This window comes from Leucopleurus acutus, assembly GCF_964270905.1.
Source record: "Leucopleurus acutus genome assembly, chromosome: 8".
Taxonomy (NCBI): domain Eukaryota; kingdom Metazoa; phylum Chordata; class Mammalia; order Artiodactyla; family Delphinidae; genus Leucopleurus; species Leucopleurus acutus.
In genome coordinates this window covers 22839094-22859812 of record NC_139151.1, presented here as the reverse complement: position 1 = coordinate 22859812, position 20719 = coordinate 22839094, and the positions used below count along the sequence as shown (strand labels likewise).

At 34.7% G+C, this 20719-nt stretch overlaps 1 protein-coding gene across 1 annotated transcript in view; it reads right to left on the bottom strand.

The window, feature by feature from the left end:
* Positions 1 to 9227: 9227 nt before the first annotated feature.
* RDX (radixin) overlaps positions 9228 to 20719 on the bottom strand; it is a 75464-nt gene continuing 63972 nt past the window's right edge. Inside the window, exons 11-14 of the mRNA XM_082845166.1 lie at positions 18239 to 18399; positions 16494 to 16586; positions 12783 to 13025; positions 9228 to 11835 (exon numbers count right to left, since the gene is read on the bottom strand). Of these exons, the coding sequence (XP_082701292.1) occupies positions 11671 to 11835; positions 12783 to 13025; positions 16494 to 16586; positions 18239 to 18399 (662 nt within the window). The 3' untranslated portion in view covers positions 9228 to 11670. The remainder of the gene's footprint in view (positions 11836 to 12782; positions 13026 to 16493; positions 16587 to 18238; positions 18400 to 20719) is intronic.

Genomic DNA, 20719 nt, shown 5'->3' with positions numbered 1-20719 from the left:
ACAGTGTACTTTTCATCTCTCTAGACTTCGACCATTGTACATAATCTCTCTTCTGTCTCTTTAAAAAACACAAGACTAAAAGCACAGGCATCAAAAGAAAAACAGAAAAATTAAACTTCATCAAAATTAAAAACTTGTGCATCAAAAGATACTATCAATAGAATAAAAAGGCAACTCACAGAATGGAAGAATGTTTGCAACTCACGTATCTGATAAGGGACTAACATCCATAACATACAAAGAACTCCTACAATTCAACAAAAAACAATTTAAAAATGGTCAAAACATGAATATACACTTCAGCAAATAAGATACAAATGGTGAATAAGCATATGAAAAGATGTTCAACATCAGAGAGAAATGCATCATAGGGAAATGCAAATCAAAACCAAAATGAGATACCAGTTCACCCACTTGGATGGCTATTATCAAAAACAAACAATAAAAGGACTTCCCTGGTGGTCCAGTGGTTACGACTCAGCCACTGCTGTGGCCTGGGTTCAATCCCTGGTCGGGGAACTAAGATCCCACAAGTGGCACAGCCAAAAAACAAACAAACAAACAAGCAAACAAAAAATAAAAATTGTTGGTGAGGATGTGGAGAAATTGGCACCCTTATGCATTGCTGGTGGGAATAATGCAGTTGCTGAGAAAGACAGTATTGACAGTTCCTCAGAAAATTAAACACAGAATTACCATATGATTCAGCAATTCCATTTCTGGGTATATACTGAAGAACTGAAAGCAGTAACTCGAACAGATACTTGTACACCAATGTACATAATAGCAGCATTGTTCACAATAGTCAAAATGTGGAAATAATCCAAATGGCCATTAACCAATGAATGGATAAAGAAAATACGGTATATACATACAACTGAATATTATTTAGCCTTAAAAAAAAAAAAACAACTCTGATACGTCCTATAATGTGGCTGAACCTGAAAAACATTATGTTACGTGAAATAAGTTTGACACAAAAGGACAAATATAGGAGTCAGTCCACTTATGTGAGGTACCTAGAATTGTCAAATTCAAAGGCACAGAAATTAGGATAGTGGTCACGAGAGACTGGGAAGAGGGAGGAATGGTGAATTAGTATTTAATGGGTACAGAGAATCTGTTTGGGATGATGAAATGTTCTGGAGATGGATAGTGGTGATGGTTGCACAACAATGTGAATATACTTAATGTCACTGAACACTTGAAAATGGCTAAAATGGTAAATCTTACATATATTTTAACACAATACAGTAATGAAGATTCAACTGAAATCTCCCAACTCCACTGAACTTCACAGTACTTGATACAGATTACTAATTACTATATACTGACTGGTTTGTCAATTGGGTATAAAATGAGTCTTTCTATAAAGTTAGAAAAACTTCTAAATTAGGCACTTTATTTTTTGGGATATCTTTAAATACTGATCAGTGTTTAAAATTTGACCTATAAAATGAAAATTAAGCAATTTATCAGAGAACAAGCATACTTGAGAAACTGCTGTGTATTCTTATTCTCTACCAGTTGCTTATTTTCCTCTATTGCTCTTTATGTTGTAGTAGTCTCCTTCATGACACAGTGTATCATTTTATCCAAATCAGCTAAAATTTAAAAGCAAATAATTACATAAATGGAATGATGGCATATAAGACTCAAATGCTAGATCTGAATAACAAAGACTTTTCAGTATAAACAAAAGGAAAGGGAGGGAGAAGGTAGTACTGCTTTAAGAGTCTAAGACATACTTGCATTTCTAGGTCTAAAACAAAGGGAAAACATTTTAATTTAACTTGCAAAAAGTTAAGAACTATCACGCATACATTGTAACACAGCACAAGAAGAATTTGATATAACAAATCCACATTTTATCAAAAGGAATTTTTCCAAGGATTATTACATAAATCTCAGAAATTCTGATCCCATGTTACCAAGATGTACATTTAGCTATATAGACTTCTTAAAGATAAACTAAAACCAGTAAACTACTTTTAGGAGCAAACTAACTGACATGCATAATTACCAAAGTGAACCTAAATTTTAAAAATGTTCATTAAATATAAGTGAATAATTAAAACAGAGTAATAAATTACAAGGATGGAAGCAACTGACTAGATATAAGCACAGAGGAATCTGGGCATACAAATAACATGAGTCAACAAAATGTGTTGCCATCTTAAAAGAAATCTAGTATTGTAACAGATTATTGCAAATGATCCAAGAAATAAGATAAATATTTGAAGTTTCACTTTTTAAGATAGTCCAAAACAAAGGGTCACTGTCATTCTAATCTTGCTTCTATATCCTAGAATATAGAACATACTTAATAAAAGTGTATTGGCTAAATGACGGTCATTAAATAAGAACCTGGAACCATTAGTAGCTAGGGAACTCAAGCCAAATATAAACCTGAATTTAAAAGATGTGCCATGGGGTAATTAATTATCTTAGTCACAATCATTAACCTTAAAATTCTGTGAGGAATAATGATGGATAGATACTTCAACTCCTAAAGCAGCATATGTAACCTCAAATCAGAAAACTCTTGTTATCACAGTTTAAGAGAGGTTGAAGTATTGAGGCAACAAAGCAAAAAGTCATCATCTTTCCAGAGGGAAAACGGCAGCTCTTAAAATCACTAAAGATAGAGATATTAAGAAATAGGTCCAGGAGGGCAGACAGCAGAAGCAAGAAGAACTACAATCCTGCAGCCTGTGGAACAAAAACCATATTCACAGAAAGATAGACAAGATGAAAAGGCAGAGGGCTATGTACCAGATGAAGGAACAAGATAAAACCCCAGAAAAACAACTAAATGAAGCGGAGATAGGCAACCTTCCAGAAAAATAATTCAAAATAATAATAGTGAAGATGATCCAGGAAGAAGAATGGAGGCAACGATTGAGAAGATGCAAGAAATATTTAACAAAGACCTAGAAGAATTAAAGAACAAACAGAGGTGAACAACACAAAAAGTGAAATGAAAACTACACTAGAAGGAATCAATAGCAGAATAACTGAGGCAGAAGAACAGATAAGTGACCTGGAAGACAGAATGGTGGAATTCACTGCTGTGGAACAGAATAAAGAAAAAAGAATGAAAAAAAAAAGAATGAAGACAGTCTAAGAGACCTCTGGGACAACATTAAACACAACAACATTCGCATTATAGGGGTCCCAGAAGAAGAGAGAGAGAAATGACCTGAGAAAATATTTGAAGAGATTACAGTTGAAAACTTCCCTAACATGAGAAATGAAATAACCACCCAAGTTCAGGAAGCAGTGAGTCCCATACAGGATAAACCCAAGGAGAAACACGCTGAGACACATAGTAATCAAACTGTCAAAAATTAAAGACAAAGAAAAATTATTGAAAGCAGCAAGGGAAAAACGACAAATAACATACAAAGGAACTCCCATAAGGTTAACAGCTGATGTCTCACCAGAAACTCTACAAGCCAGAAGGGAGTGGCATGATATACTTAAAGTGATGAAAGGGAAGAACCTACAACCAAGATTACTCTACCCAGGAAGGATCTCATTCAGATTTGATGGAGAAATCTAAAGCTTTACAGACAAGCAAAAGCTAAGAGAATTCAGCACCACCAAACCAGCTCTACAACAAATGCTAAAGGAACTTCTCTAAGTGGGAAACACAAGAGAAGAAAAGGACTTACAAAAACAAACCCAAGGGCTTCCCTGGTGGCGCAGTGGTTGAGAGTCCGCCTGCCGATGCAGGGGACACGGGTTCGTGCCCTGGTCCGGGAAGATCCCACATGCCGCGGAGCGGCTGGGCCCGTGGGCCATGGCCGCTGGGCCTGTGCATCCGGAGCCTGTGCCCCGCGACGGGAGAGGCCACAGCAGTGAGAGGCCCGCATACTGCAAAAAAAAAAAAAAACAAAAAAACCCAAAACAATTAAGAAAATGGTCATAGGAACATACATATCGATAATTACCTTAAACGTGAATGGATTAAATGCTCCAACCAAAAGACACAGCCTTACTGAATGGATACAAAAACAAGACCCATATATATACTGTCTACAAGAGACCCAAAACAGACTGAAAGTGAGGGGATGGAAAAAGATATTCCATGCAAATGGAAAGCAAAAGAAAGCTGGAGTAGCGATACTCATATCAGATAAAATAGACTTTAAAATAAAGAATGTTACAAGAGACAAGGAAGGACACTACACAATGATCAAGGGATCAATCCAAGAAGACATAACAATTACAAATATATATGCACCCAACACAGGAGCACCTCAATACAAAGGCAACTGCTAACAGCTCTAAAAGAGGAAATCGACAGTAACATAGTAATAGTGGGGGACTTTAACACCTCACTTACAACAATGGACAGATCATCCAAAATGAAAATAAATAAGGAAACAGAAGCTTTAAATGACACAATAGACAACACAGATTTAACTGATATTTATAGGACATTCCATCCCAAAACAGATTACACTTTTTCTCAAGTGCGCAAGGAACATTCTCCAAGATCGATCACATCTTGCGTCACAAATCAAGCCTCAGTAAATTTAAGAATTTTGAAATCTTATCAAGCATGTTACTAACTACAACTCTATGAGATCAGAAATCAATTACACGGAAAAAAACCTAAAAAACGTAAAAAACTCAAACACATGGAGGCTAAACAATATGTTACTAAATAACCAAGAGATCACAGAAGAAATCAAAGAGGAAATCAAAAAATACCTAGAGACAAATGACAATGAAAACACGACGATCCAAAACCTATAGAACGCAGCAAAAGAGGGAAGTTTATAGCTACAAGCCTACCTCAAGAAATAAGGAAAATCTCAAATGAACAATCTAACATTACACCTAAAGGAACTAGAGAAAGAACAAACAAAACCCAAAGTTAGCAGAAAGAAAGAAGTCATAAAGATCAGAGCAGAAATAAATCAAATAGAAACAAAGAAAACAACAGCAAAGATCAATAAAACTAAAAGCTGGTTCTTTGAGAAAATAAACAAAATTGATAAACCCTTAGCCAGACTCATCAAGAAAGAGGGAGAGGACTCAAATCAATAAAATTAGAAATGAAAAAGAAGTTACAACAGACACTGCAGAAATACAAAGCATCCTAAGAGACTACCACAAGCAACTCTATGCCAATAAAATGGACAACCTGGAAGAAATGGACAAATTCGTAGAAACGTATAACCTTACAAGACTGAACCAGGAAGAAACAGAAAATATGAACAGACCAATCACAAGTAATGAAACTGAAACTGTGATTAAAAATCTTCCAACAAACAAAAGTCCAGGACCAGATGGCTTCACAGGTGAATTCTATCAAACATTTAGAGAAGAGCTAACACCCATCCTTCTCAAACTCTTCCAAAAAATTGCAGAGGAGGGAACACTCCCAAACTCGTTCTATGAGGCCACCATCACCCTGATCCCAAAACCAGACAAAGATACTACAAAAAAAGAAAACTACAGACCAATATCACTGATGAATATAGTTGCAAAAATCCTCAACAAAATACTAGCAAGCAGAATCCAACAACACACTAAAAGGATCATACACATGATCAAGTGGGATTTATCCCAGGTATACAAGGAGTCTTCAATATATGCAAATCAATCGATGTGATACACCATATTAACAAACTGAAGAAGAAAAAACATATGATCATCTCAATAGATGCAGAGAAAGCTTTTGACAAAATTCAACACCCATTTATGATAAAAACTCTCCAGAAAGTGGGCATAGAGGGAACCTACCTCAACATAATAAAGGCCAATACGACAAACCCACAGCAAACATTCTCAATGGTGAAAAACAGAAAGCATTTCCTCTAAGATCAGGAACACGACAAGGATGTCCACTCTCACCACTATTATTCAACATAGTTTTGGAAGTCCTAGCCACAGAAATCAGAGAAGAAAAAGAAATAAAAGGAATACAAATTGGAAAAAAAGAAGTAAAGCTGTCTCTGTTTGCAGATGACATGATACTATACTTAGAGAATCCTAAAGATGCCACCAGAAAACTACTAGAGCTAATCAATGAATTTGGTAAAGTTGCAGGATACAAAATTAATGCTCAGAAATCTCTTGCACTCCTATACACTAATGATGAAAAATCTGAAAGAGAAATTAAGGAGATACTCCCATTTACCACTGCAACAAAAAGAATAAAATACCTAGGAATAAACCTACCTAGGGAGACAAAAGACCTGTATGCAGAAAACACTGATGAAAGAAATTAAAGACAATACCAACAGATGGAAAGATATACCATCTTCTTGGACTGGAAGAATCAATATTGTGAAAATGACTATACCACCCAAAGCAATCCCCAGATTCAATGCAATCCCTATAATATTACCAATGGCATTTTTTACGGAACTAGAACCAAAAATCTTAAAATTTGTACAGAGACACAAAAGACCCCGAATAGCCAAAGCAGTCTTGAGGGAAAAAAACGGAGCTGGAAGAATCAGACTCTCTGACTACAGACTATACTACAAAGCTACAGTAATCAAGACAATATGGTACTGGCACAAAAACAGAAACACAGATCAATGGAACAAGATGGAAAGCCCAGAGATAAACCCACACACCTATTGTCAACTAGTCTATGACAACGGAGGCAAGGATATACAGTGGAGAACAGACAGTCCCTTCAATAAGTGGTGCTGGGAAAACTGGACAGCTACATGTAAAAGAATGAAATTAGAACACGCCCTAACACCATACACAAAAATAAACTCAAAATGGATTAGAGACCTAAATTAAGACCGGACACTATACAACTCTTAGAGGAAAACATAGGAAGAACACTCTTTGACATAAATCACAGCAAGATCTTTTTTGATCCACCTCCTAGAGTAATGGAAATTAAAAAAAAAACAAATGGGACCTAATAAAACTTCAAAGCTCTTGCACAGCAAAGGAAACCATTAACAAGACGAAAAGACAACCCTCAGCATGGGAGAAAATATTTGCAAATGAATCAACAGACAAAAGATTATCCTCCAAGATATATAAACAGCTCATGCAGCTCAATATTAAAAAAACAAGCAACCCAATCAAAAAATGGGCAGAAGACCTAAATAGACATTTCTCCAAAGAAAAGAAAGAGATGGCCAAGAAGCACATGAAAAGCTGCTCAACATCACTACTTATTAGAGAAATGCAAGTCAAAACTACAATGAGGTATCACCTCACACCTGTTAGAATGGGCATCATCAGAAAATCTACAAACAACAAATGCTGGAGAGGGTGTGGAGAAATGGCAACCCTCTTGCACTGTTGGTGGGAATGTAAATTGATATAGCCACTACGGAGAACAGTATGGAGGTTCCTTAAAAAACTAAAAATAGGATTACTATATGATCCAGAAATCCCACTACTGGGCATATACCCAGAGAAAACCATAATTCAAAAAGACACATGCACCCCAATGTTCACTGCAGCACTATTTACAATAGCCAGGTCATGGAAGCAACCTAAATGCCCAGCGACAGATAAATGGATAAAGAAGATGTGGCACATATATACAATGGAATATTACTCAGCCATAAAAAGGAACGAAATTGGGTCATTTGTTGAGACGTGGATGGATCTAGAGACTGTAATAAAGAGAGTGAAGTAAGTTAGAAAGAGAAAAACAAATACTGTATATTACCGCATGTATGTGGAACCTAGAAAAATGGTACAGATGAACCAGTTTTCGGGGCAGAAGCTGAGACACAGATATAGAGAACAATTCTATGGACACCAACGGGGGAAAGCCGCAGGGGGGTAGGGATGGTGGTGTGATGAATTGGGCTATTGGGATTGACATGTATACACAGATGTGTATAAAATTGATGACTAATAAGAACCTGCTGTATAAAAAAATAAAATTAAATTTAAAAAAAGATAGGTCCAGTAGGAAAAAGTGGGAATTAAGATTATTTAATTGGAAAAGCCACGGAAGGGAGGGTGATAAGATTTAATATATGAAACACGATCGTGAGCCAAGTTTTCCTTGCGAACAGTGTAGAATGTGAGGAGTCATACTGCCTTGACATTTTATGAAGTTATCATATCTGCTGAATCACTGTGCTTTTGAAATGTACTAGAATATTGTCATTCTACATGATAAACCACATTAGAATATTTAATAGATTATCTCCTAGTTAAAAAAAGAATGAAGTACAGAATAAGAAAAGCTAAAGTTCTGTTCATTTAGAACAAACTTAAAGAAAAGAGGACTGTCTACCAGTGTAGTTCCATATTTAAACGTTTCCCCTTATTCTTATTAAATACATCTAAGCTTGGGTTTACTAATCAGTTCACTAAATTAATTCTAAAGGCAGTAATTCCTATACTTCAGTTTTAAGTTTTAGATTTTAAAAGACTATTTTCATTATGCATACATAAAATGGGATACTGTGGGATCTAAAAAATCTTTTATCTTCAATTCTAAAAATATCACCAATCAACAGGTAATAAGAACTGAGACAGAAAGTGATGTGCATTTTTTTTTAATCACAGCACTAACATTGGAACTCTTTCCAATGATAACCAGCAGTGAGTTCCAATACAGTGTAAGATATAACTTTCTAAGTGCTAATTCTAGTTCTTAAAAAAAGAACTCTAATTAGACATAAAGCAAAATATTATACTACGGAATTCCCTTTTCTTTTCTAACAGGACCAGAATAAAGAGATCACCACCTGTCTTTGAGAATAGAAATAATAAAGTGACAGTTCAATATTACTGTAAACTGAGAAGACAACTGGCTTTTACTATGCTTAAAACAGATTTATCACTTGTTATTTAAGAAGAATAATCTTTATAATAAAATTTAGTAAGAAGCACTTAGTATACAGTTCTTTAAAGAACATTAGCATTTTAATAGTGAGATTAATCAAGGACAATGAAACTGCTTCTTCCTTAGGAAAACTAAACACTATACAAGAAAAGCAATGACTAGAAATCTTAAATGATTTTCTATTATGAAAAGAGTCAATTTAATTTAATGATTTAACTTTTCTGGAGAATTATCACTATTACTTCCATACCAAAAGAGATATATAATTTGGGGGAACGAGTAAATGTATGAGGATTCTGAATTTTTTCCTATCCACTTGTTTTTAAGATGTAATGATTTATGGATCTAATAGAGATTATAATATTCAGGAAATATACAAGAAATCCATGTTAAATAACAACAGTGAAGCATGAAACATGAGCTTTTGTCACTTTATTGTTAACCAATGAATGTTATCCAAAATTATAGATGTAACTTAATTGTACAACACAAAATTATGCTAATAGTATAAGCCTGCTGGAATTTACCAAATACTCATTATTTTTACATTGCTATATGAACATGTGCTTCTCAAATGCTAATAATAAAAGTTATAATTGGTTTAATGAAAACCCATATTGCAAATAGTTGTTCCTGTTTAGAAAAATTCACACAGCTTTAAAAATGGATTAAATCCATTTTAATTCTAATCTACAAATAGATTATAAACAGCAAATATAACTGGTAATTTTTCAACACTGATATCAAACTGATGTAGGAATGGTAGTGCACACAATTCAAAATGAAGCAAATTAACAAAAATCCAATAAAAATCCAAGTTTTCACCTATTATGGCAATTACTTTAATGCTCTGGAAGAGTGAACACATGCTTTAAACCATGAATAGTAAGGCTTATCATCTGTTCCTCTAATGTGCTGCAAGGAGAAATGTCCTCTTCCACAGTGTTTTGAAGCATGTGCACAACCACCGTACAACAGTCACTTCAAGGTTAACCAGTTATCTTTTGTCCTACTAAATCCAAAAAATATATTAAATGCAACCTTTCCTTTTCATAACGTCTGCCCAGATTAATCCTCTTAAAGTCAGCAAAATCAAAAAAGCACAGAGATATTTTCAGACACAACTTGAATCTATTGTGCATGAAAAATGTCTAACAAAATGGCAATTTTAATAGATAAATGTAAATTTGAATGCATAATACCAAATGGAAAGTAGCTGAACCACACAGAGAAAACAAGGCTTTCCTTATCTCCAAATCTAAATGTTTTATAATAAAGAAAATGTTAGAACCTGTGAATATTGAACATCTTTCAAACTAGAAAGATTTCTTTGTAAAACATAACTGAAATTAATATAACCTATAAAATTATAATTTCTAAAATAGAATTAACTAACCAAATTTAAGTATTTTTAGTTAGATTGAAAAAAATAAGCACAATGATTTAGAAACCAAATATGCTAAAATGATTATGTAATAATTACATCAAGAAATGAAGGTACAAACATTCGTCGTCATATGCTACAAGGGCAATCTCTCTCTCAAACACACACACACACACACATACACACACACACACACACACACACACACACACACACACACACACACACTTCCTTAGATATACAACACCCCTCCAGGAAGATAGTATACCAGTGAGCGCTAACAATTTTAATACAAATCAGAGTCCCACAGTTCAGTTCAACAAAAAGGCAGTTAAAATTTAGCACTCTAAGATATTCTGAAGGAAAAGGAGATCTCAAAAATATTCCTTCATGATTGACAGTATCACTATGTATTATAAAACATATAGCTTACACACTTCACTGTGTTTGAACGACCAGTCATCACAGGTATAGTAGTGAGGTAGTATTACTGTCCCCTCCTCGGGACTGCTGTTTTCATATGCTGCCCTTCTAGCAAGGTCCAGGGTTTTATTAATGATGATAATCAATTACCAACAAATGTGCTTTTTCTTTTATTAAACATCTGTTTTTCTAAATCAATCTATGAAAGAATCTTTCAGAGACAACTGTTATTTGCAGTAGTGTTTCATCAGTAAACTTTCCTAGGGAACTACTTACTACCTGCTGTCTATACCTTTGTAAGATCAGTGGGCAAAGAAAACCAAATGATGACAGGAGATGAAACACCAATCAATTCAGCTGTCAAAGATGACCGTAATTAAGTAAGCAAATAACAAATATCCAATAATGTTATTAAATTGGGATTTAAAAAATTAACCACTAGCTGTACACTATACTGTTAAACATTCTAATCCTTTTCATGATTCATAGCCATCTTCTACACAATGATGAAAGACTGTCCACCCTGCCACTTATGCTCATTTTAATCACTGCCAATGATCTGTATAGTGGCAGCGCTATGGTTACAGGGCACATCAAGGTATGAGAAGTACACACTGAGGAAACATGAATGAGAGAGAATGTGGAAATACATGCAGGTAAAATATGGAAGAAGAAAAAACAGAGTGCCCTACCTAAACACTCATTAAGTCACCACCATCCTTTAAAATGTACAAAGTGCTTAAATCATACATACACATTTGTCAGACATGATAATTAGTGTTAATCTTCAACAGAAAAAAAAAATGGAAAATGAAAAATGTGAAAAAGGAGGTGATGGAACACTGTTCTCCATTCCTTGGCCCAAAAGAAAAAGAAAACCAAGCATGATATCACACTGCCTTAATGTTGAAAAGCTCCCCTTAAATGTCTTTTAGCTACCACAGTCAAACTGGTTTAAGTGCTTTGGCAAGGTGAGATGCATTCCATCACATCTGCAAAGGCCTGCTTTTCTCTGTTGGTGGTTCAGCTTATGAAGAACATGTATGCAAAATAACAGCTCTCACATTGCTTCAAACTCATCAATACGTTGCTTTGTATTGCCTTGCCGAATCTGTCGCAGAGTCTTGTACTTATCACGGCCTGCTTTAACATTCTCAGCATGAAGAACATCATTTTGTGTTTTCTTGGTTTCATCTCTGGCTTGGGCTAATTCTGAACTTAATGCCTATGTTTAAAAAATAAAAAGTATGACCATTATTAACTTTTTTTTTAGATTTTAAAAACCTATGAAAGAGGTTTAAAGACACAAAATACAAATATAACAGATCTCTGACTTTTTAGTATATTAAAATTTCCACTGCGAAATCTTTTTCTTTAAAGTGTTTACGTTTGTTGTACTTTTAGTAGTGGTGGGGGGTAGTGGTTAGAGAGGAATACCCATGGCCTTTCATTTCTACACTCCGCAACCATGATGAGTTTGTGTATTATTCTAAATTTCCTTGAACTTTCTCATCTAATACTTGAAATGACTTACAAAAGGTTCAATATAGCTGTTATTGAATGTTACTGTAAGTTATAAATTCTATACCATGAGAGAAGTTTTCTCCAAAAGTCTTAATACATTTATTACAACTATCACCCCATTTTATTAATATTTAAAGATTTCATGAATTTAAAAATTAGAGAACTGATTCTATTAAGTTCTCTAATAGGTGTAACATTAAAATTTACTATTTTAATCTAATTATGTACATTTAATATACTGACCTTTTGCCATTACAAAATCTCAACCAAAAAAATCAGATTATGTAATGTCATACAGGTAGTCTATTAAATTATCATTTCTTTTTAATGTATACTGTTTAAAAAAGAAATTTGTTTTTTAAACAGTATTTTATGTTCTACTTTTAACATGGCTCAAGTTATAATTAAATAATAGCTTACTAATTAAGGCTTCATTACACAAGCTAACAAACATCTGGTGACAGGGACATACAACAGAAAATATGAAATAACGTGACTGTAGGCCAAGTACTTACAAACCAATCACAAGGCCAGCTAGAGGTAAAGGCTTCCAAAAATCAAATGTTTCTTTTTTAATAAGTTTGTCTTAACAAATGGGGAAAATGCAAATTATATTTAAATGTGCATACAACTGCAAATTTTAAATACCTGGAGTTGTTTTTTAACACGCTCATTTTTTTGCATTTCTGTTATACGTTCCTCCTCACTTCTATGGTTCATTACCCCATCATTTGATAATTCAGCACTAGCCTCAGCATTATTCTCATCATGTTCATCATGTTCATTTTCTGTTGGAGGAATGACTGGTGGTGGTGGAGGTGGAGGAGGGGCAGACATCACAGTCTTTAACTCTTCTTTGGTCTTTTCCAAGTCTTCCTGGGCTGCAAAAGCCTGAACATAAAAAATAAGTTTATCAGCAAGTTACTTTGAAAATTGGTAATTAAAAGAATCAAGTTATCCTGGGACTTCCCTGGCGGTCCAGTGGTTAAGACTTCGCTTTCCAATACAGGGGGTGCGGGTTCGATCCCTGGTCAGGGAGCTAAGATCCCACATGCCTCACGGCCAAAAAGCCAAAACAGAAGCAATATTGTAACAAATTCTATAAAGACTTTAAAAATGGTCCACATCAAAAAAAAAAAAAATCAAGTTATTATCCTTTCTTTCTAATATAAACTATATTTCAGGGTAATGAAAACAGGCCCTATTGATAAAAGCTTATTACATGACAGAATTAAAGACACCACTGTGCAAAACCCTAATAAAATTATTAATTCTGGCAAGGATTATCAACTGTTGCTAAAATTGTTATACAAATGGTTGATGAGAAAACGGATATAAGTATAACGCCAAAGAATTCCACATCGAATAGATTACGTTTTAGCAACGATAAAATATAACCAGACAATGGAGGAAACAGACTGTTATTACTCTAGTCCAACGATCAATTAAAACAACTAATGGTGGGTTAATCAGATATTAAATGTCTTCTGATATAATATAACAGGAAGTATCCAACGTCACCAATTATCTGAGTAATTCTATTGTGCTGGTTTGTCTGGAAAAGTACTGCTTTACACTGTTGTCCTGGTGTAATTATTAACAACACCCCCTTTCACTCTCAAAAGTGTTCTAGTTTGGATGATAAATTATCTGAAAGTCTCACCTATGAGGCATCATAGCCAGAAATTTTTAACTTGAATCCTTCAAACTTTTAGGTTTATCTTCCAGCTTACAAGAAATATTGATGATAAAAAGACAAGCTGAATGACACCATAAGAAAGGAATTAGACAAATACAGGAGGAGGGACAATCTGTGGGTCCTTTTAATAAACCAATATCATAAAAAAAAGAACTGTCCTACTTTAAAAGAGACTTAGAGCAAACAGATGCAATGCAAAGTCCTACTCTGGACACTGGCCTGGCAAATTAGCTATAAAAGACTTTTTGGTTCAATTCTGAATATAGTCTGCCCAGAAATAAACCCACACATATATGGTTAATTAACTTACAACAAAGCAGCCAAGAATATAGGTTGGGGAAAGGACAGTCTCTGCAATAAGTGGTGCTAGGAAAACTAGAGAGCCACATGCAAAAGAATGAAATAGCCAAGATATATATGGAAGCACCCTAAGTGTCCATCAATAGATGAACAGATAAAAAAAAAGTGGTATAAATATTAATACATAGTAAAATACTATTCCACTATAAAAAAGGAATTTTTTTAAAGATTTTTTTTAAAGTCTTTATTGAATATGTTACTACAATATTGCTTCTGCTTTTTTATGTTTTAGTTTTCTGGCCCCAAGGCATGCGGGACCTTAGCTCCCCAACCAGGGATTGAATCTGCACCTCCTGCATTGGAAGGCGAAGTCTTAACCACTGGACCACCAGAGAAGTCCCAGGAAATCTTGCCATTTGCAACAACATGGATGGACCTTGAGGGTATCATGCCAAGTGAAATAAGTCAGACAGAGAAAGACAAATTACCATATGATCTCGCTTATATATAGAATCTAAAAATCAACCAACCAACCAACCAACCAAACAAAAAAAACGAGCTTATGGATACAGAGAACAGACTGATGGTTACCAGAGGCATAAATGGAAGAGGAATTGGAGAAGGGAGTTAAAAAGTACAAACTCCCAGCTATAAAATAAATGAGTCATGGGGACATAATGTACAGCATACGGACTACAGTTAATAATACTATATTCTATATTTCAAAGTTGCTAAGAAAGTAAATCTGAAAAGTTTACATAACAAGAAAAAAATTTCTGTAGCTATATATGGAGATGGATGTTAACTACACTTACTGTGATGATCGCTTCACAATAGATACAAATATTGAATCATCATGCTGTACACCTAAAAATACATTATGTCAATTATATCTAAATGAAAAAATTTTGAATATAGTCTAATATTAGATGAGATGAAAACTGACTAAAACAGAACAATATGTACAGTATGATCTCACTCTGGACATATAAATGTGTATGTATACACATATGCAAATAGGAAAAGATCCTGGAAGGATATGCACTACAGTGTTAAAATAGTGATCCCAGTTAGCAAGAATGTGATTTTTCTTTTGCATGCATTTTCTAATTTCTACAATTCACAGGATGTGCCTCTGTGATATGTTATTTTTATAAGTTTATGTGTCCCTGACGTTCATAAATCATCCCTAAAAGGGAGCTATACAATTCTAATAAAGAAAGTAGTGTTAACAAAAAAGTTAAGTGTTTTTCTTTTTGTAGAGTTCCATTGACATATACATATATACATAACTCTCAATACCAAAAACTTCCCTATGAAATCCGAAGTGCTACAAAGAAAATTTAAGAGGGAAACAAAACTGCTTTCTGTAATAAGTACATTTTGTCGGAGAAAAATCAGAGAACTATATACCTTTGAGTGTAAAAAATTGTTATTATTATAGTTCCATTTAAGAGTTAACATTAAAGTTTGAATTAAATTCTCATTATCTTATATTCCCTACCCCTCCAAATAAAGCCTAATTTTTCACTTTTATGCCATTTCAGACAACAGTGGTTTCATCTACTTAGGAACTCAGAAATCTCAGTATCATCTTCATTGCATTCTTCTAATTCAACTTTACATCCAATCATTTGGTTGCCATGCCCCTTTGAGTCTACCACAAAATGTCCTTCAATAATTCCTGTTCCTCTTTTTTCTCAATGCCACATCCTTAGCGTGAGTCATTAGCTCTTAAGTAATCCTGCCCACTATCCCAATCCATCCTTCATGCTGATTACTAAGCTGTTTTTATAAAACCATGCTTGATCATGTTACAATCCTGTTTTGAAATCTTCAGAGCCCAACGTCTACAGATATTTCTCAGCATCTTGCCTTAGCAGGGCATTTATTTAAAGCCTTTCACAACTTAATTCCCTCTCTAACTTTCTAGCCACAACTCTCAAAATTTCTGAAAACAGACCCTAAGTTTTGCTCACTTACTAGTTGACCTCAAATCTGTCATGTGCTTTTATACTTCTTATGCTCATTCAATTCCCTCGATCTGGAATGACTTCCTCTTCAGTCTCCATCTTTTCTACCCCCAAATTGAATGTATTATTCAAGAGCCGGCTTAAATTTATAAGGGTTTCCCCAACACCTGCCTCATTCCCTCAGAAATTAAATATTTCTTCTGTGTTCCCAAAGTACTTAGCTTATTATCACTAGATTAGTATTTACTACAGTACATACACATTCATACAGAGGTACCTCTCCCCCTCTAAATCATGACAGCAACTTATATTTATCTCTATAATTTCCACATATGGCTGGGTACAAAATAGATGTTCAATAATTTATAGTGATGAACAAATGATTACTTTGTGTTGCCACTCAGTAGCTTCCTCCTCCTTTTTTTTCTTGGCTTCTTCTAGAAGCGCAATCTTGGCAGTGAATTCGGCAAGTTCTGCTGCCTAAAATAAACAAAACAATTACAAATACTAAAAAGTAATATATTTTCAGTCATTTATATTAAGTCAAAAAAGCTTTAATGTACATGGACTGGTTTTTTTGGTCATGCCGTGCAGCTTCTGAGATCTTACTTCCCCGACCAGGGATCAAACGTGTGCCCCCTGCAGTGGAAGCTCAGAGTCCTAACCACTGGACCGCCAGGGAATTCCCACACGGACTGTGTTATATGTTTTTCATAGACAGTCTTCTGTTTAAAAAAAGGAACTATTTCTTTAAGAGCATAAATATCTTACTTGTACTAGGTATAATGAGCTAATGAGACAAAGTGAAAAAAATTTTATTATTCTATATACACGTAGTTATTCCTGTTTTCATAGCAGGAACCTAGGAGCTATTTTTAAACTTTCATCAATAAACTATCTCTTAGGGGCTTCCCTGGTGGCGCAGTGGTTGAGAGTCCGCCTGCCGATGCAGGGGACACAAGTTCGTGCCCCAGTCCGGGAAGATCCCACATGCCGCAGAGCGGCTGGGCCTGTGAGCCATGGCCGCTGAGCCTGCGCGTCCGGAGTCTGTGCTCCGCAACGGGAGAGGCCACAACAGTGAGAGGCCCGCGTACCACGCAAAAAATAAAATAAAATAAAATAAACTATCTGTTAAAGCCTACAGAAGGAAAAAGAATTCTATTTACATAACACTTTATAATTTAAACAGCACTTTCTTAATTCCCCAACAATACTATTAGGTGGTATTATTCCTTTTTTCAAAGGGAGCGATCTGAGGCTCAGAAAGACCCAAAGACACATAGCAAGTAAATGCCTAAACCAATATTTAAATCCCAAATCTTCTAGGTGTCATGCCTACTCCTCATTATTTGCAAGTCCACTAAATACACAAAAAACCCCAATCAATTATGATCTATCTTATAGTTAGCCTACGGTTATCTTATAGGGTTTAGAATATACGTAATTGTCAACTTATCTAAAGCAAAACATGCCAGTGGCTTAAACAAAATCTAAGCAAATCAGAATCTTTTGTTAGCAACAGGCTCCATGTATCTTTTATGGTTTTATTTTTAGGTTTCCTTTTAAAAGAAGAAATAATCATTTTAGGCTTATTTCCACACTTCGTTATTTCCACACTTGTCTCTTTGGTTTGCTTTCCAGAAAGTATAATATACTTAATTTTACAAAGGTGTTTTTTTAAGCTTCCATTATTTGAACTTATTTTATTGGCACTCATTAGCAAACAAAATTTTACTGTTGATTTTGGATCTATTACAACACACTTTTGGTAGTGGCTGCACAATACTGATCATTTATCTACTGTACTAAATACTGCAACCTCCAAATTGTCTATTTTTACACTGGTATTTCATTTGTCATGATGGGTATTCCTCTGAATACAGAAAATGGTCCATGTGGTCTATGGTTTTCATAATTCTTTGTTATTCTACTTACTGCTTTAAATTACATTCGAATAAAAAGATACAAGTTCCTTGCAGTGAGTGCACACATACCACAGTGAGGGGATTTGAAAACGTAATTAACCAACACCTTTGTGCTCAGAGAATAAACACTCTGAAATTGCGGAACCGATTTCGTCCATGCTTTTGTCTGAATTTTTCTTTTCCCCTAACAGAACCCAGGTTCCCTACCAGCTGCTCCTGATTCTTCATCTGGTCGGCAGCCTGTTTTGCTATAGCAGATTTGGCCTCTTCAGCAGCTTGACGCTCCTTTTCAAGCCTTTCTGCTTCTTCTTTTGCTCGTTTTCGTTCCTGGTCCAGTTCTAGAGCTTTTCGAGTCTGTTCTTCTAGTTCTGTCAAATATATGTATCCCCCCAAAACAATGATTAATTCTAATTTTCTCATTATCAAAAGAAGTCAAAATAGTAGCAAGGAATCTAATCTGTACAGTTTCTTAAAATTAGCACATATGCAAATGAACATTACCTCGTTTTTAACTTGGCAAAAACCTAATAACTTTTAAAACTCTATTACACAATTCAAAAATGCAAAGAAATGAAAATTCTCTGTAATTCAAGTTATGTCATAAAGCTAGAAGCACATCCTTTATTTTATTTTTAAAAAAATACTCTCCATGGGCTTCCCTGGTGGTGCAGTGGTTGAGAGTCCGCCTGCCGATTCAGGGGACACAGGTTTGTGCCCCGATCCAGGAAGATCCCACATGCCGCGGAGCGGCTGGGCCCATGAGCCATGGCCGCTGAGCCTGCGCTCCGCAACAGGAGAGGCTACAACAGTGAGAAGCCCGCGTATCGCCAAAAAACCCCCAAAACTCTCCAAAAGGGAACCCTCCTACACTGCTGGTGGGACTGTAAGTTGGTACAGCCACTAAGGGGAACAGTATGGAGGTTCCTTAAAAAACTAAAAATAGAACTACTATATGACCCAGCAATCCCACTCCTGGGGATATACCCAAAGAAAACCATAATTCAAAAAGATACATTACCCTAATGTTCACTGCAGCACTATTTACAACAGCCAGGACATGGAAGCAACCTAAGTGTCCATTGACAGATGAATGGTAAAGATGTGATACCTATATACAATGGAATATGCAATGGTACCTATATACTCAGCCATAAAAGAGAACAAAATAACGCCATTTGCAGCAACTGAGAGAAGTAAGTCAGACAGAGAAAGACAAATATCATATGATATTGCTTATATGTGGAATCTAAAAAAAGGTACAAATGAACTTATTTACAAAACAGAAGCAGAGTCACAGATGTAGAAAACAAACTTATGTTTACCAGGGTATTTGGGGGGGGGCGAGGAGAAGGGATAAACTGGGAGATTGGGGCTGACACATACACAATACTATATATTAAATCGATAACTAATAAGAACCTGCTGTATAGCACAGGGACCTCTACTCAATACTCTGTAATGGCCTATATGGGAAAAGAATCTTAAAAAAAAGGGGATATATGTATATGTATAACTGATTTGCTTTGCTGAACACCTGAAACTAATACAACATTGTATATCAACTATACACCAATGAAAATTTTTTAAAAAACCTCTCTGAAGTTTTGACATAAACAAACTGCCATCTGTTTCAAAAGTCTATAAAATAACACACTTTAAAACTTAAATAAGTTTTTACTTACCTAAACTAAGTATTAGATAAGTAAACCCAAGACATTAAGACTTAATACTTACTGACTCAAATAGGAATTTTGATGTGAATTATATGAATTACTGAAAATTTTGAGTTATTAGTACATATCCATTCCTCAAGCATGAAGACAAGTAAGTAATATTTGGAGATAAATGAGGTGAATTTTAATCCATAAATGTACAGATCATAAAGTTAATTCTCTTTTCTTATTCTAATGAGTTGAGAAAGGAAAATATTACTAGCACAAAGCCAAAAGATTTGAAATCAATTTGAAAGTACTAATTTTAAGTATTATTCTGACAATCTTTGTTCAATAGCAAGGACATTTGTGACAGAAGACAAGAGAATGTCATCTATTAAGATGGGTGCAATGTCCTACAAAGAATGACTCTCCCTTTCTGTATACTTTAGAAAAAAGGAAAAACTGAAAATCTGTATGTCAAAAGATTTGAAAGCTAACTGTAACGTACAAGTCACCTTACTGTTCTTCATTTTGTTCTTCTTGGTCAGAACTAATTTAAGTAACTGCAGTTAAGACTTGGGAGGTTTTGAGAAGACTGGGAAGAAAAATGACTTTAAACTCTAGATAAAATGTAAAACTTCTACGCGACTATTTGGCTATAAAGATGAAAAGTGTATAATGAAGGATGTTACTGAAGCTAAATTCTAGGATTATTCATTTTAGTATATGTCTTCTAAAACTTGGACATCAGAGCTAGCCCATCTAACTTTTTTAATGATCATTCTTTCCATCTGGCTGACTAATACATAAAATAAAGCTCACAGAGTTCACAGCTGTATCCTCCTTCTAAACAAGCAAGCAAATAATAAGAAAAGTTTACAAATGAAAACGCCTTATTTTCTCTCATAATAAAAATTCTTTCTGTACTATGAGTCAATAAAGAAAAATAAGCCTGGGTTACAAAGTTAAATTTCAAAATACTCTTTATTTTCTAACAGATTTTTGTACTAAGTATTAATTTGAGGAATAGTAG